This window comes from Phaethon aethereus (assembly GCF_964289735.1).
Source record: "Phaethon aethereus genome assembly, chromosome: 4".
NCBI classification, from domain to species: Eukaryota; Metazoa; Chordata; class Aves; order Phaethontiformes; family Phaethontidae; genus Phaethon; species Phaethon aethereus.
Window position 1 is genome coordinate 48,024,004 of NC_138578.1, and position 17,878 is coordinate 48,041,881.

Sequence of the window (17,878 nt, forward strand, 5' to 3'; positions counted from 1 at the left end):
AAAATACATGTCAAGATAATGTACCTGTTTTGTTTGGAAGTAACTTTTCAAGGAAATCTAGGAAGGGTAGATGTCATTTGTATTTAGATTTGCATCTGAGATGTAGTCACAGTTCATCAGCATTCAGAGGGATTTGAAACTTGGAAAATACACTTCCCAGTTCAGTGGTAAGAGGGTCATTATCTCTTATGTGTACAAAAAAAGGAAAACAAAAACAATTAAATGGGAAACCTACAGTAAATTGCAAGTATTGTTTTTATGCACTTGAAAGCATTTATTTTTGAAGGAATTCTTGGCACGTAGTTCTCCTCACTGGAGTGTTTTTCACTTTAGATGAATTTATACAGTCTTATTTATACATGTGTATATGTGCGTGTGTATATATTTGAAAGACCGTCTAGGCATGTATTTCCTTGGGGAGATCTTCATACTAGCTACAGTTGTCGACTCTGGTAAAAGTAGATAAAAGGAACTGTCTTGGTTATAAATAATGGTTCTTTGTGTGCTATGCCACAACACTTTTCAGTAGTTCTATCTGCATGTAGAGTTTTAATTAAGAGATAACTGTCACTGCAGGTTGACTGCAGAAGGCTGCAGTATCCAGCAGAGAGATGAATGCCAATGCCAAGTCATACAGGTTGGAGAGCATACAGGGAGTCCATAATAAAAAATGGGTTTACAATTAAAACTCACTTATTATTGACTTACTGTGTTATACACAGAGATGAAGAGGTCCAAAATCTGATTGCTTAGGGTTGTACATACCAGGTGTGGGGTTTGGGGTTTTTTAGGGGACTTTTGGGGGTTGATCTACATGTGATACATTGGAAATTGAAACTTTGGGATGTGATCAGTAAACTTGTTAGGAGGGTATATGTGCCCGATTTAAGAAGAACGTGTTACAGCTTTCAGCACGCTGGGAAGTCCTAGAACAGATTGCAAAGATTCATCTCAGCTTGAGTCAGAAGGGCTATAGTGTCTTTCTGCCTTTTTGAAAGTGTTTTGGTTTCTAATTAATTTAGCCAGAAGACACATTATTTCTGACCTTCACAAACCACTGCGTGTCTGATCCCAGTTTTAAAAAAATCCCATTAACTGTTGCATTAAAAAAAAGCAACCTGTCTTTTCCTGTTGTGAGGAGCAAAGTACAGAATGGATATATATAGCTACTGTTAGTGAGCCGTTACATGTATAACGTATTTTTCTACAGTATGTGGTATGTTCTTGGGTTTATATGACATAATAGTGCCATTTAAAATAATGTGAAATCTTCATTTCCATGAAGTCACCAGCAAAAATCCCATTAATTTAAGTAAATGAAGGAGCTACCTACCTTCCAATTTGTAATTTAATAGCACTTTCTTACTGACATTGAAGTCAGTAAGTACTTTTTACCACTAACTTAAAAATAAGACTCCCCTCTCTGTCTTTGAGATGCAGATAGAGGAATTTTTTTTCTTCGGTCTCAGTGACAAGGGCTGCCAAGACTGTGAAAGAAAAAATGCACTGTTCTGCCATAGCTGAACAGCCTAAACAGAGCTGTCTGCTCTTGTATTGCCTTAAGCAGCCATCAGAAGTTGTATGTAAGAGTTACGTGTAGGATTTATGCATCCTGATTGAGATGAAAATAATGTCCCTTCAAATTTTTATAGTGAAATTACTTCTGCAAAATATGTAACTCGCAATACATCTTATGCAATGTGAACCAATAAATCCAGGTTTTTTGAGAGCTAATCCAGATATGTGAACAGAAGTTCAGCGTTAAAGAAATTCATGAAGCAACAAGGACTTTCCTGAACTAAAACACAATCTTAAAAATATGTAGATTTATAATTTCAAAAGAAAATACACAAGCTTTTTTCTTTCTTCTTGTTGTCATATTGCCAGCAAAATGTCTCTGTTTTAAGAGTTTGAATCTGTTGGGAAGTTTTTGTAAGTGCATGTATTTTAGGGCTCTGCTGAGACTTTCTGGGTCATCTGTTCCAGCCCGCCCACCCTGCAACAGCAGGAGATCATTACTACTGTTTCTCTTCCATCCTACTTTCCTCCTAAATGCCATGTTCCAAAAATGTCCAATACCGTTTTCTCTAAAATACATCTAGTGAAGATGCAGGGTGTAATTCATCTACGTGCCCATTGGTGTTGCAGCAAAGTGCTTCTCTAGCATGTGATGGCAGATAAAAGATGAAAGCTGAGCAGTTGTTGGATTTGTTCTTCATAATGTGATATAAAGAAGCGTAAGTGCTGCTAATGGCTTCTGTTGAAGGGAAAGGGTGTAGGCGACCTGTGCCCGCCTGTAAGCGGTGGGCTGTGGCCGGGTGGAAGTGTTCCGAGGCGCTGGGGTGGAAGGCACAGCTCTGCCCTGCACTGCTCCCGGCCCTTCCGGCGCTCTGCAGTAACCCCCCTCGCTTCCCTGCTTGTACCCACGGTGTTAGGCAGCTGCAATTGCCAGAGGCTCAGCCTGAGACTTACTTAAGCCTTAATACGAATACAGAAAGTCCCACGCGCCCCTGTGCCTCCCATTACTACCAGTCCACGGACGGCAGTCCTCCCCATTGTTTGTTTGCTGTCTTTTTATGGGATGCACTTATCATACTTGTCCCTTTCAGCCTTTCCATATGTGACGTCAGCCCTGCTTTCAACTTTTATTTTATATTGTCTTTTAGATCAGCGCTGATCTTTGCATAGAACAGTACAATTTTTTTAACATAATTACCTTGTACCTATGTATTTAATGTATCCGTTATTAGGTCAGGTGTATTTCTTTGTTAATGTTCTTCTTACAACCAATTTTCTTTGGGTTTTACTTTCTTTGGGGACTCGGATTATTTCCTTGGCAAATTTATTCACATCTTCCCATATTGTTATATTGAGTCTGTTCCTGCTGGAGTTTGCCTATATTTGCTGCAAATCTTTTTGGCATTTTTCTGTGAGATAATTTTTCCAGATGTACATAAAGATAATTGAAAGTCATGTACTTTTGATTGTGAAAATGCCAACGAACTAAAATGTGTTTATCCTCATAATTAACCTAAAAGATAAGATTTAACTGCTCTTAAGTCCAGTACACTTTCTCATGAAAAATAGCTTACTATCATATATCAAAGTCACACGGTAAAAACATTTGCTTTCTTAAAGCATAGACAAGAAAGCAAAGCAGAGCAACAGAAAGTTGTGGTAGATGTATACCAAAAGAAGCAGGGGATGGCGGGGAGGATCAATACTTGTGTTTTTGTGGATTTCCTTAGAATGACTTATTCTTTGCATCATTGTGTGCCTCCAAGCTGTATGGAAAAAGTGTTATAATCAATATAATTGTTTTTTGTCATACTTAATGATTTTTGTGAATTATAAATGTGTGTGTGTGTGTTAAGATTTCAGTAAGAGATAGTACTTTTTTTAATGCCTTTCATTCCATGTTTTAAAAAAAATGGAGAGGAATATGCACATCGTGATCCTTCTTTCTAGTGTGTTAAGTGTTTTTTTTTTTTTCTTAACATGTAGCTTATTCTATAAATGGCAGTATAGATAGCTATCTGTCTTCTCACTTGGAATCAAAGAGGAGCTCACTGCAGAAATCTGCCAGTGCTGGATGAAGTTGTACAGAAGTACATGTCCCAGCTGGTTGGCCTAGGGCTCTTGAGAAGGATTGGCTCATGTTATAACTGGCTCCCTTTTCTCTGCAGACCATGTAACTTAGTGACAAGAAAGACCCGCCTGCCAGAATTCGGTTTATTTCTAAAAATCGAATCACCGAAGTTGCATAATTTCCTGGTGGTATTACAGCCCTAATCAACTGATTTTTGCAGTAGCAGAGATCTGTTCCCACTGAGCACAGTAGTGGGAGCTTTGCGAATAGCCCCACGCATCAGCCCCCGCCTGACACGGTGTTCTCTGAGCTGAGAAACTTGGTTAAGCCGGAGCATCCAAGTGATGCTCCTTCCGGATGGCTGCTCGGCAGTGCAGTGCAGGGTCAACTAGCCACACAGCACTGAGGCTATTAATAAACTTGGATAAATGAGGATATTTGCAAAATAATTAAGAGACCTTGGACATAACACATTTTCAGGCAACAGGATATTCTGTATGATTACAGTTTGTGTAATGAAGGCTATGTTGTGTGTGAAATTTAATGAGCGTAAATCGAGGAGAGAAGCAGCATATTGAGAACAGTGTTGTGCATGAGCTCCATAGGTATTATTGAGGTGCCGGTTTGCTTCAGACTCTGTACATCTGGAAGGTATTACTATAGCTCTCCGCTCTAGTCAGAGAAGCCCAAAGCAAGTAAAGGAGATTTGTTCCAAGGTAAAAATAAAAATCATAGAGCTAAATTTATTTGGAAAAAAACCCCACTGTTAACTACTGTTGGAATTACTAAAAAAAATGAAATATAATGGCTATCTAAATCAGTTTGGGTACATCATAAATAATGCATTAAATACTCCATCAAGAAAAAACCACAAATCCAGGTTACTGAAGCACTTTATCTTGAACTTGAAAATGTGCCCACTCTCTACTTCCAAATTCCCAAGTTGAGCCCTGTAAAATGTCATTCCCCCACCCTTGTTACTTCCCTGGCTATAAACTTTGGGTTTCACACAGGAGTTACTTTAGTAATAGTAGTAAGTGCTCACTTTCCTTCCAGAACCAAACCTGAGTCTTGAAATTGGTAATACTGTGTATTGTGCTGTTCACTACAAGAAGAGGTCAATGACAAGTGAAAGAACTAAGCAAACAGTTTGTGGGGAGGCTGTCATGGATTTCTTTCCAGGGAAACCAGTTGGTTAGGACTTAGCAACGTGTTTTAGAGATCTTTAAGATACTGTGTGATGGGATAAACTGAATATGAAAGAAAAAAAAATTAAAATCGGCATGATTCTAGCAGTGTACAAGGGGGATGGAGGGAAGGTAATTCAAGCTATTGGTGCCAATATGATTCATTGTGTTAAATATAACATTGAGAGGTGCTGCACCTCTCCAGCATAACTATACTACTGAGTGCCATAAAAACAAATCATTACATGATGGAAAAACCTGTCATTTCCTTTAGTTTAAATTTAGATTCATAGTTAGGAAAGGTATCCATATGGGTTAATCTAGTTTTTTTTAACATAAGATGTGTAATAAAGCTACTTCATTTTCTGGTACAATTCCCCACCTACAGGCAACATAATGCTTTATTCAAAAGAGCAGTCTTACTCTCACAGAGATATCTGTGCTAACTAAATATTATAAAGAACCAATATATTCACAGGCTAAATTAGGCAGCTCTTTCTCTGCTGCTTACTGGGTTTAATTATTGTTTCATTGAAAGACTAAATACATTGTTCCAATACCCTAAAGCTTTATTTAAATCTGTCTTCCTCCATGATGCCTTTAAGATACTTTCAAGATGTAGAAATGGGATGTAGTCATGGCGTATGCATGTTCTCAAACAATTTGGACTCAAGCTTGACAGGTGAAACATTTGAATAGGTTTTAAATAGTATATGTGTGAGAAACACTGCTAAAAAATTAAAATTCCTGTCAGAATAACTCATATGGAGAAATATCGGGCTGCAAGTTTCCCTGTAGGTGTGAGCTTGGAAAACTACTCCTGTTTCTTTGCTTATCTGTATTATTTTTTTCCATAAGTAGGTTTTAGTCAGGAGTGTCCCACTGAAAGAAGCAGCCCTGTGTTTGGTCATATATTTCAGTACTTTTGTTCTGCTTAAAGGCTTGAAAAATAGAAAACACTGTGTTTTCCAAATGGTTGTACAACAAGTGTTTCATTTCAGTTGGCACCTGTTCCTCTGTCATTCTGTGTTGCAGACACATTGGAATTCCAGGTAGCGATAGACACTGTCCATTGAAGTAGCAAGTCATGGCATTGTGTTATGTTTTCTAAAGCACTTAAACCAGTTTATTACATGCTCTTGTCATATTTTCTTTGTCATCTCTTTTTATTGTTTGAAGTAGACTATTTGCCTTTTGGTGATGCAAAAAATAAATTATTTTTTGTTCATGTGATGTCTTGACCCATATTTTAAATTTTTTTTATTTTTTTTCATAGGTCCTCCCATGCCATCCTCCTCATCTAGTCCATCAGTTACTGAACATTTACACTCCCTTCCTCCATCACCCAATCTCCATGACAACCAGAGGTGGTTATTAAGTAATAATGCCAGCCAGCCAGTTCAGGACTCTGATACAGATGAGGACTATACTGCCAGCTCATATCTAGTACAGACCGGTACTGTGTCAGTGTCTGTCCCAGGTCATGGTAAGAAGAGGACACTTTGTCCATAGTTTGAATACCCTTTTATTTTCCATCCTCTTACAAAATTGCCTAATAAAAATTAAAGATACCAAAATGACTTTGTATTTTAAACTGATTTTCCTTTAAATGTCGCAAATTATGTTTCTACTTTACTGTAGGATAAGCAAAAGTAGAAAGTAACTTCTAATATATAAATGTTTGTTCAAGTTACTTTAAAATGCAATACTTACATGAAGCAATAACCATTAATGATTTATTATGTAATGTAACTTGTAGCAAGTGACTAGTCTTTAGTTGTACTTTTTAAAGGGTAGGCTGAAGTTGGTTAAACTGTCACAATGTTTAGTTCCAGAATAACGTAAAAGTTATCTTTTACTATCTCATTAAGTTTAGCAGGTTCCAGCCATTCCTTTAGCTTCCCTGGGGCAGGAGAATGGGATTTTTACATTACTGGATAGGGCACTCGAGATTGAGGAAGGAGGTCCATAGGAAGAGAGGTGTGTGGTGAGAGAAGGCAAGGGTGGCTCCCGAGATGTACGTTTCCGTGTTTCTTGTCCTCCCAACCAGTATGAGTAACCAACAGGAGTGACATGTACTTGAAACACTAGTGTCCACTTATACATCATGCTGTAAGAAAACACATTTTTACTTTTTTTTTTTTTAACATGAAAAAAGATCAGCCACAGGGTTCCATTTTTGTTTTATGATTGAACGGATTTTCTCACGGTAGGCAGACTGGAATAATAATTTGTTCATTCACAGCCCTTCCCCAGTAGATCAGCAAAGCTTGGAGAAAGCCTTTTCATTTTCTAAGAACCAGTTCTGTCTCTTGATTGTAAAGAACTCTCCTACAGATGAACCACTAGAGGGGGTTTGGAGAAATATTTTCCTACAGATTGCGCTTCAGTTGGTTGGACAGAATTATTTTGCAGAGCTAACACACTAGCTTTGAGCTTCTCTTCCTAGCTTTGAGTGCAACTTTGGTGTTGTGTCTAAAAGACCGATCTCCTAAGAGCAGTTATTTTTTGTTGTGTTAGGGGCTTGGATTAAGATCTTTAAAATTATCAAAGATAATTTCATTTTTGCATGTTCAACTTGCTCAGTATTTAGTCTGTGAAGAACTCCAAACAAATGGTAAGACACTGTCATAATCAGGGTATGTTATGAAGATGTCTCCTTTCCTTCATGTCTAAGAATATGAAATCGGTTTAGAAAATGTATGCATTATCCAAAAGGTAACCTAATTTAGTTCTCTAAGTCAATACATTTAGATTACTGTATCTACCAGTCCTCCTCCTACAAATGAAAAATACAAAAGCAAGAGAAAGCTGCTAAAAATTCTCAATAGTTGGGGTGAACTCCTTACACCACCGTGCCTCTTAGGAAGCTAGTAAGTGTTCATCGTTACTCTAGGTTTTAGCATTTTGCTGCTTGTGAAATTTTCAATAGTTGCTTGCCAGTCTGAGTTTGGCAACCTTGAAGAATGTTCCTTAACCCCTTTCACCGCAGACTAGCCAAAATAATTTCAGCTGGTCCCATGGCAAGTCAAGTCTTGGCCTCTTAGCAGGACAAAATAAAGAGGTTTTTGATAAAAGGCAGGACAGAAGTTAACACCGTGGTGTATGTCGAGAGAGTTGTTCTTGGTAAGACTTTTGCTAAGCAGAAGGAAACCCAGTATACTCTGTAAGTTCATGTTCATTTCCCCCTCCTCTCTTCCTGCTGTGCTCCCCTGTCTCTTCTATCTGCAGATGTCTTGAGATTTGCTCCTTCGGTGTGTATGTACAATAGAAGTGCTTGCAGTTTCTGCTTCACGCTGTCAAAGAATTAAATGAATGATAGATGTACACTCATAATCTAGTAGTGCTGGCGGTCATATAATACAGCTAATGATCTTTCTCTCTCCACAAGATTAGACTTGTTTTTAGAAGTGCTTCAACTTGCTAACCACAGATACTATGTTTGTGATTGTCATATTTTAAGTGGGGTTTGTTTGCTTTCCTGCTGGACAGGAAGATGATCACGCATCTTCTGGTAGCAGGCTTCCATCCCTGCAGTCAGCTGCAGTGTCAGGGTTTGCATCGCTTGAAGAAAGGATGCTTTCATCCAGTACATACATGAATATTGCTTGGAATATCTACTAAATTTGCTTGTGGTTGGCTTCTCCAATCTTACACTGTTGGCCTGTTGATGGGGAAAAAATATGTTCTTTGTGAAACAGGCAAGGGCAGAATTTGATAATTAAGCTAATAATTTCTAAGTTAGCTACAACTGTCATCTTCTCGATGATTTGCATTGTTGTGTATCATTTTTACCGATATGTGGATCTCTCCAAATCTACCCTAGAAAGTAAATATCATTTAATCGTGGCCTTTGGTACAGTCTTATTTGCGTATTGTATTTTCTTCAGCTAAAATGATAAGTAATACAGTATGTGTATCACTTTCACAGAAGAAAGGTTTTTTTACCGGTTGGGTTTTAATTCATCCAGATGCAAAAGAAGCTTTCCATGCTATCTAATTTTAATGGGTACAAAATAACTCGAGTTTCTGGATTACTTTGTCCAGTGTTCATATTGGCAGGGGATGGGGGATCACTTTTGAAGCATTTACGATAAAAAAAGGTACTGACCAAAAATAATTATGTTATTGGACTGTCTTCGGTTATATTGACTTCATGTGATTAGCAAGTGAAATTACTCTCTCTTTAGTATATGCAAACACCTGTTTGTTTTCCTTTAGTTTGAGTTCATTTGATCAGTGTAGTTTATTTTATCAACTCCATCAAAATTTAAAGCGTCTGTTTATGTATTTAGAATGATATTAATCTAAGCCCTTGGGTTTGATTAGTTTGTTTTGTTAATCAATGGGAATTAGATTTCATTTGAGGAAATAGCTAAAAGAGAAATGAGAATTACTAAAATCAGTTATCGAGAGAAGAATGAGATATCACATGAGAAGAAAAGGTCTTCATGGAAGTCTCCATTGCTGGTAGCTTTAAAAATTCAGATCAAGTGAGGACTGTTGTGGACAGTTTGCTAAGAGTAATTTCATTTCTCTACAAGCAGTGTGCTAATAGGTTGTAAAATTCAGGAGGAGATAAAATTTAGGACCATCAGTCATAACAATGTTCCTTTACATAACACCTCCAATTCATTCTCCTTGTTCGGAGGAACAAGGTGTGCTTGGTATACTGCCTCTGTTCCTGCAGTCAGCCTGTTTGTCTCCTGATTTTGGAACAATGTACTAGTTTTATTGTTTTTTATAAAGAAGAGCGAACGGGTTTATAAGAAACAGGGGCATCTGAATATGTCTGCAGGGAAGAGGAATGCTTGTTTAAGCAAGAGGGAGAATGAACTAGGGGCTGAGAGGAGAGGAATCTTGAATGGGACTGAGGTGTAGAGAGTTTCTTTATGTAATAAAGTATGCTTATAAACAATAGAAGTCATGTAAAGTCTGTATTTAAGCATTTTGATAAGCTTCTTTATCTTTTTCAACCAAAAATTACAGGTTAGTCAGAATTTGGAGGGGAATTTACTGAAATTAGTAGTATCTTATCTTTCAAGACAGACGTGTATTTATGATGAGAAGTACAGTGCTAAATTCTTAGATTAGGCAGAGACTATGAAGAAAAGATACAGTTAAATGTTAATGCTTACCACTGACAAAGGAGATGAATAGTCTGAATTAGAAATTCAGATTGAGGATTTTTACCCCCTAAATTGGAAATATTATGGCAGAACCATCAAATGCAAAATAGGGAAAGATGTATTTCACAGCAGCTAAGCTTTCCTGCAAGGAGACGAAATTTGGAAATGCAGAGCACAACTCTGAATTTCAATTTGTGAAAGAGAAAAAATAATGTAATAAGGCTGGCTGAATGATAACATACAAGAACTCCTCATATTCAGAGGTCTCATTGTAGGACATCTCACGCTACGGACACCAAATGTTCTGTGGCAAAATTCTCCTATTAACATAATTTGAGGACTTGAGTTCATGGTGACTCAACTAGAATTTGATGGGAGAGGTTATAGAAAAGTATGTGTCATATAGAAATTATGACTATTTTATCATGCCACAGTGTCAGGAAGCCAAAGTCAGAACCTTCTGCTTTTGTACAAGCACCTGAGAGAATACAGGCCAAATGCTGAAGTCTGGCAGCCATTACGACCAGATGCAACACATGTACAAAGCATAGGTGTAAATTTTGTTAGGGGGTTGTTTGGGTTTTTTAGACTTCAGATTTTCCCTCCAACTGTCATGTTTTATTTTTCTGCATAGATACCTCAATTAATGTATAACCACCATAACTAAGCAATCTGCCGTTTCCTCTTCTCACTTCTGCCATTTCCTTCCCACCAGAAGCAAATGAAATTGAAGTGTGAATGGAAGTACACACAGGGATGTGTGTTAAGAGTTAGTGGAAGAGGCAAGTGACTCTAAGGCATCTTTTCCTCTTTTGCAGCTCTTGCTCCTGTGAGTGTAGGAAGAGGACAGTGTGATTTCCCCTTTCATACCCCACTGCCTTGTGAGCAGGTTAGAAATAACCTGTGAATATTGAAAAAACCCAAGGCAAATTAAGTCAGTCCTAGCCAACATCTTGGAAGTACCTTATGAAACTTTCTGACAGTCCTGCTTTAGTGCCTACAAAAGATTTACCCGCCCTTATTCCATCCCTGGTTTGCCATAGTTATTTCACAAGAGAAATGGCATGTGCTGCTGAACTAGAACTTAGCAGCCAGACTGTCACCTGCCATGTAATCAACAGCAGTTTAGTTCTGATTATTGGGGAGCAAAAGGAGGGGGGAGATAAGTGCTAAGGGAGAAGGAAACACAAATGTGATGGCATAAGATCAAAAGCTTAAAAGCTGTTTGGGCTTTTTTTGGTGAAGTGCAAATTTGCTGCTTTTTCTCTCCATCATTTTGAGAACTGGCAGTCCATCCAAATTCCCTGGAAACTCTGTGGATATCCACACAACTTATTTTCATTGTCGTCCTACACATTGTCGAATGAGATTTTTTTAATCTCTTATCTCATAATTCATGATAAATTGAGTTTTGTAATTGTTGTATCAGTACATACAGTTTGTCTCCAGGTCTGACACTGGTCCCAGGATATGTTGCTTGAAAAATGAATTCAGACCCGTTTGGTTTGAAATAGTCTGATAATAAATTAAGCATAATAGATCAAACTAGGAGGAGTTGTGTTGAAGAACATCACAGGGATATGCTATAGTCTTGGTTTTATTTAACATTGTCATTAGCTATATGGATGAAGGAGTAAGAATGGCACTAATAAAATTTCCAAACGATACTAAATGGTGAGAGTTCTGAGTGCCAGCTGGGGACAAAATGTTAATAGAAAAGGACGAGGAAAGATCATTAATTGTATGGCCAGAAATTAATAAAGTGAAATTAGAACTGGAAAATGTAAGCTGGTCTGAGATGCAGAATATGTAAGAAAAATCTGAGGAGAAACAGCGATACAGAATTTTAATCATCCATAAATCTGCAACATGGTCTGACTGACAAGTACAGTCTGAGCTGGGTACACAAATACATCAGCAAGAGGGAATCATAGACATAGTATTAGTGGAACATAAGTTTTGAATTTGAGCCTCTTGCTTTTTCAAAGTTCCTGTCAAAATATCTCATTGCTTCTAGAATTGTTGCTATTTATTCTACTGTTCAGCTGTATTTGGGTGAAAACAATTAAGACGTTAGAGGTATTAATATATGGGAATAGATAAGAGAATAAAACTTTAGCTCAGTACATAGCCTAAGTACTAATTAAGTGCTGACAAAGGGAAACCAGTAACCCAAGCTGGAACGGAGCATGTTGTATACCATGTAAAGAGACAATTAAAAGCAATAGGATGAAAATAAGGAATGGAGAGATTAGGCACATTATCAGGAAAAACTGTTAACAGTGAATTGTATTAAGATATCTAAGTCTATCCTAAGGGGAGTGACGGAACCTCTGTCACTCTGTAACATGAAATTAAAATAAAGAAAAATGTCAGTCATACTGCTGACAACAAACCTACATTCGCTTAGGAGAAGGTGGACTGAGGTAACGTCATGGAGCTTTTGTGGTAATACCTGTATGCATTTCAAATCAGGTAGACATGAGTTCATAGTTTATAACAGAGATTATCATACTAAGCTGTGGTGTGTTTCGTTAGCAGCGTGCATGCTGCAGTGCATTGTCTGCTTAAATGTAACAGAAAACTGCAATTTGTCCTGTAGCCCAGACTTCACTCTGAAATCACCCACACCTTCCACAGTAAATCATTTGCAAAACAGACACTTTCCCTTCCCACTTGCTGAACCGTCTTATGTCCTGCAAAGTTACAAAATAAAGTTGCCTGTTCTTAATGAAAACTGCCACTGTCTTCTGGGCATGTGCATGCTGATGTAAATATTTCGTAAGCAAAAATGTTTGATACCCATAGATTTAAAGTACCTGTGATACTCAATAGAGGTATGTCACAAGCTTTCTGTGAATACGGAATAAGTTTATGCTATAAAAATACATGCTGACTTTTTTCTGAGGCTGGAGACTCTGACATTTCAACCACTATGTAGCAGTACTTGCAGGCTGCTGTGGTAGCTGCAAAAGCATTTTATCTCTTACAGTCAAAAATCAGACAATGCAGGAAGGCCAATATCCTTTAGGTACAGATAGACAAATTTATCTGTTCCACGTGCTTGGGGCAAATATAGTTGCTTTAAAAACTTTGAAACTGTGCCTTGAATGTTAGCCAATTTATTTTTGATCGCTTTTTGATACATGATTTCCATTTCATGAATCCATCTTTTTATCCTCTTTCTTTGGTTTTTAAGCCAAACTTCTGTCAACATTGTTCCCTTAATGTACAAAAATGTACATTTGTTCGGTTTAATTAAGCATTCAGTCTGTTTGCCAAGAGCAAATTACAGTTCCCCAATCTCACTCTCACCCCTCCAAAATCAAATTTTGCAAAGTGGTGGGCAATTAGTTCTCATATCTGATTGTTGTAAGTCAGTTTTTCTCTTAAAGATTTTTGTAGTTTTCAATCTCTGTTACTTAATAGAAGAGCCAAGACCAATTATTTCTCCTCAGATTGTGGCCTTTGTAGCCTTCAAAGAACAGTCTCCCCCACACCTCCTGTATCATTAGCTGCAAAATATCTTTCCAAAGATGATTTCGGCCTCTTCACAAATCAAAGGATTCAGAGTGACAAATTATCCATCTTACACCCGAATGCATGCCAGATGGGACAACCAGCCAACTGTGTATCGTACTACAGATATGATTTGATGTAGAGACATTTCCTCCCCTCCTCCCTTCCCCATCAAAAATCGAATTACAAAAAATCATGCAAGTTAAGAAATCTGTGACGATAAATTGATTCTGAAATACAGTGAAATACAAAAGCAGAATATATTTTTATAAAAGGAAGAAAGCTGTATCCAAATGTCAGATTGCTTAAACTGAACAAACGTGACCTGGCAGTATAGATGAACATGAGAGTCAAAAATGCTCCCTTCCCTGCTTGCCAGTGCTTGTGTACCCATCGTTTCCTTGGACTAGCTTGATTACAGGACAGACACTCCTAATTGCAAGATAAGGAGCTTGAATTTAAATTCTGTTGGCAGTTCGTTAATGGAAGAACCCCGAAGTCACTATCAGGAACGAGGATATACTGCTCTTGTGGGGAAAAGTAGGCTCTAACAAATTTATCATAGAAGTTAATTTATAATACAGAAGTTAAAAGGCGAAGGAGAAAGTCACACAGAGAGTTTATTTTCATTATAAATTACAAAGCTTAGGACTTCACTCAGCTACTGCAAAGGCTGACTTCCAGAGCTACAAACACTGTGCAAGCACACAGCAAATAACTTGTGTGAATCAGGATCAGACACAAGTGTCTTGCATCATCACATTAAACTCTGTTATTTACGATTTTTCATGATTGTATTTCGGGAAAAGGTCTAATATTTTCAACTCTGTACCACAATACAAATTTGTTTCTTTTAAGTGCTTTATTTAGGAAGAGAGGACTGAAAATCTTCCACATGCTCTCATTTGTTCATCACTGAGTGTCAACAGCCTGAACTTAAGAGATTTACAAGCCCTTCTTATAAGCTTTAATGCTCACTGAACCTTAATAGCTTTGAGAATTCAAAATTTCTTCCAGAAACACAGAATGAGTTGAAGGTTGTGAGGTTTTGATAAAATCTTGATTTTTTTTGTTGTGTTTTTTTTTAATCTTGTTGTTTCTTAATCTTTAGGCTGCTCTTGTTTGGGGTTCGTTTTTCTAAAGGAAAAAAAAAAATAGTCATGTGTTTTTCCCAACTGTGAAAGCTTGGTCAGTCATTTAATTTTTTGTTTGCTTTTGCTGAATTAAAATTATTTTATGTACTCATGGTCATTGTAAGGAGCTGATGCTTCAGAGAGCACCAAACGTCTACCAATTTGGTACAAAATTTATGTATTTATTAAGGCTACTGTGTGCTATCCAGTCCTATTGATTGTGGAAAAGTTTCTTTCTTTAGCTGGGACTAAGTCTTCATTTGCTGTTGAAGAAAAAGAGCTGTGCAAATACATAAAATACCTGATTTATTCATTAGATTTGCTGATACCATGCTAGGGTTTAATGCTGCACTTAGAGGAAAGCTAGTTTGCTGTTCGATTAAATAGAAGTTTTCAGTGGGCGTTAATACAGGAGTCAAGTCATTGTAATGCAGCTGCAACATGTTTTATTCTATAGCGTTGGAAAAGTCACTGCAGAAAAAAATCAGAGCATCTGGCAAAAATAAAAACTCTGATTCTGGCTTTTGGCTTCCACTTGAACTATGTTCTGGCTAGCTGTAAGCTGGAGGACAATGTTTTAGTGCTTTAAGCATGCTGCTTACTGGAAGTAAGCAGGACTCTCGCAAATTCTACTGGCAGATGTTTGTCACGGTCTTTCATAGGCGAAATGCTGAGGATTTTGCGCTTGAGTCACTAAGCAAAAAGTAAATAGGTGTGCACTGGATGACTGAGAACAGAGCTTATCTTGAAGTTGCTTTGAAAAGTAAAAGGCTGAACACTTGGCACCTTTAATTCAGCATCCCTTGTCTTTTTAAATACTACGAATGATTTTTAAAACCTAACGACTACACTGAAAGCATAATTTCTCTGCTCTTATACCTCATACACAAAAGGTTTCTCCATTTAGTATCTTTCTGTGTCTGGACGTAGCATTGACATGAATTTCTTTGTCACTAACCCATTAGGAGTACACAGGAGTAGTAACCCTACTTTCTAAGGATGCAGAGATCTGACTAGAAGGCACATCAGCCTTCCCCCCCATGCAAGGCCAAGGATTCCCATTGTCAGATGCAGTGGGCATGAAAGCAGCAATTTTACAGCACAAAAACTCCAATAACATTTACTGCGGTTGGCTGAGATTGCAATGCACACAGGCACTGCTCAGTCTTGGTTGCTTAAGCACCAGCTTCCCTTGGCTTTTTGCCAGCCTGTGCACTCCAGAGAGACAAGTCCTTTAAGGGGAAGGAGTTTTCCTTGTAATTTGCTGTGGGGTAAACAAACCATTCAGGCATAGTTTATTGCATTACATACTTGACTATGCATACTGGAATGTAGCAAAGTAATTGGTAGAATTATTTTAATCGTTAGAATTTATAGGTATAAGATACATTCTCTGAGCCAGGAGGGGAAAAAAAAAAAAATTTGCAAGAATGTTTCTGTCTGCTAAGTTGCTGATCATTTATTACAAAAGACTAAAAATATTCTCTCCATGGGAATTCCGTATGTTTACACTAGTATCCCTGCTACAGTTACAGAAAACGGAATTAATTTGCCTCTTTATTGTTATTCTTCTCTTGAAGATAAATTTCATAACAGTTAGCAGCAAGTTACAGTGTAAAAGAACAGTTCTGTATATGTAACAGGATCCTTTGATATCATTAAAAAACCCCTCGATTTGGAAATCCTGTAAGTGCAGGGTACTTGCAAACTAAAAGGAAGTCAGTTACTGTAAATTCTGCCATCAGTCCAACTCATCTTTGTATGTGCTCAGTTTTGCAGTAATCAGTATCTCATCATTGCCATAACCTGGAGACTCCACATGAAATATTCTCTTAATTATGTTATGGGCGTGTCTTAAAGCTTTAATTTAACACTGCAGTACCTATTCCAACAACACATAATGGCATTTATGTGTACAAAACCATATGTTGTGATAGCTGAATATACAGAAGGCTGACTTGGCTATCACTGAGTACAAAGCATCAGCTGCTGTTTTGGAATCTTACAGTTCATTCAGAAACCTTCAAAGAAGGGTAAAGCTTTCCCTTGATTTTGGTGCTAGTACTTGGTGTAAGGGGACTTGTTCTGTTCATTCTTACATCCAAAGACCGCAAGGGGTTTTTGTCATATGCTTCCTTCTGTCTCCTCAGCGGTGTCCTACAGTGTGTTCAGGAAAGGTTTAAAATACTGTCTGTGGTATTTCTTGCGTCTCTGGGTTAGTTTCTGGTAGCTTGTCCTCTGCTGAGCGGTGAAAAGACAAGGTTAGGGGTGACCTTGCACCCCGCTCTCTGTGCCCACCAGCATTGAAAATGCTTCAGAAAGCAAGTGAAGCACTTAATGAGTTGCACTTTTGATTCTTTGAATCTGCACAGCAACTTCATCAGGTCTTTACAGCTGGACTCTTGCTGTAATTGCTGCTGGGATGAGATGCACAACATAGGGTTTTGGAGCTAAGTACTTACCTGGTTTTACTAGCCAAAAGTATATGGCATAGTGGGAGCAACAGACTTCATGAAATTCTTGTATACCTCTTCATGTTCCTCACCTGTTGCGGACATGCTGCTGATTTGCCAGCAGGAGCTGTAGATGGGGGCGATAAAAATGGAAAAGCTGAAAGATACAGTTTCTTAAAGCAGCGGTGTATTAGTAAAGAAGTTGTCTGTGATTATGAATGCGTGATAAGTGTCCAAAGATCTGTTTTTCATTAATTAACTTAGAAGTAATTTTTGGTGGTACTCAAAAATTAGAAAGCACTTCACCATTTTAATCTTCTTGACATCAGAATATAAAATAATGCTCAGATTAAAAGTATCCACCGATAGAAACAATAATTGGTCCCTTGTAAGCTTCAATTTCCAAATCTTTCAGATCTTACATGTCTCCAGGTATGCATCATTTTTGGCATATTTATCACACTAATTCAAAGATAATACTTCTTTCTCGAGTCTTTATGATGCATTTTTTAAGAGATACAATATAAAGTTGATACTTTTGCCCTGTAATGTATATTTCTCAAAATTCACTGCAGTATTTTTCTTCAGATGCCCTTCCTGATCTGTTTCCTCAAGGCCTTTAATCAGTGGCTTGTGGTATGGAATATTTTTATGTTTATTTACAGTTTTGTATGAATAACTCAAAATAATTGGCATCAGAATGCTCCGCAGCATCACGTATGGATCACTTCCTCACTCAAGTTGGATTATTTCTTATTTTAATCTAGTTTCCCATTTAAAAGTCTTGCTTGTCTCCCCTAATTGTAGTGAATTCTGCCTACTGAGTGCCTAAACTAGTAAACCCGAAGGCAGAGAGGGAGGATGGATT

General features: G+C 37.6%; 1 protein-coding gene across 7 annotated transcripts in view; it reads left to right on the forward strand.

The window, feature by feature from the left end:
• Positions 1-17,878, forward strand: part of TENM3 (teneurin transmembrane protein 3) — a gene marked incomplete at both ends in the record, with an annotated part of 320,770 nt that overhangs the window by 141,128 nt on the left and 161,764 nt on the right. For 2 of the 7 annotated variants that reach the window (XM_081999411.1, XM_081999412.1), the window contains one exon: positions 6,053-6,262. The exons of the other annotated variants lie outside the window; for them this stretch is intronic. In XM_081999411.1, the coding sequence (XP_081855537.1) occupies positions 6,053-6,262 (210 nt within the window). The remainder of the gene's footprint in view (positions 1-6,052; positions 6,263-17,878) is intronic. 7 annotated transcript variants of the gene reach the window in all.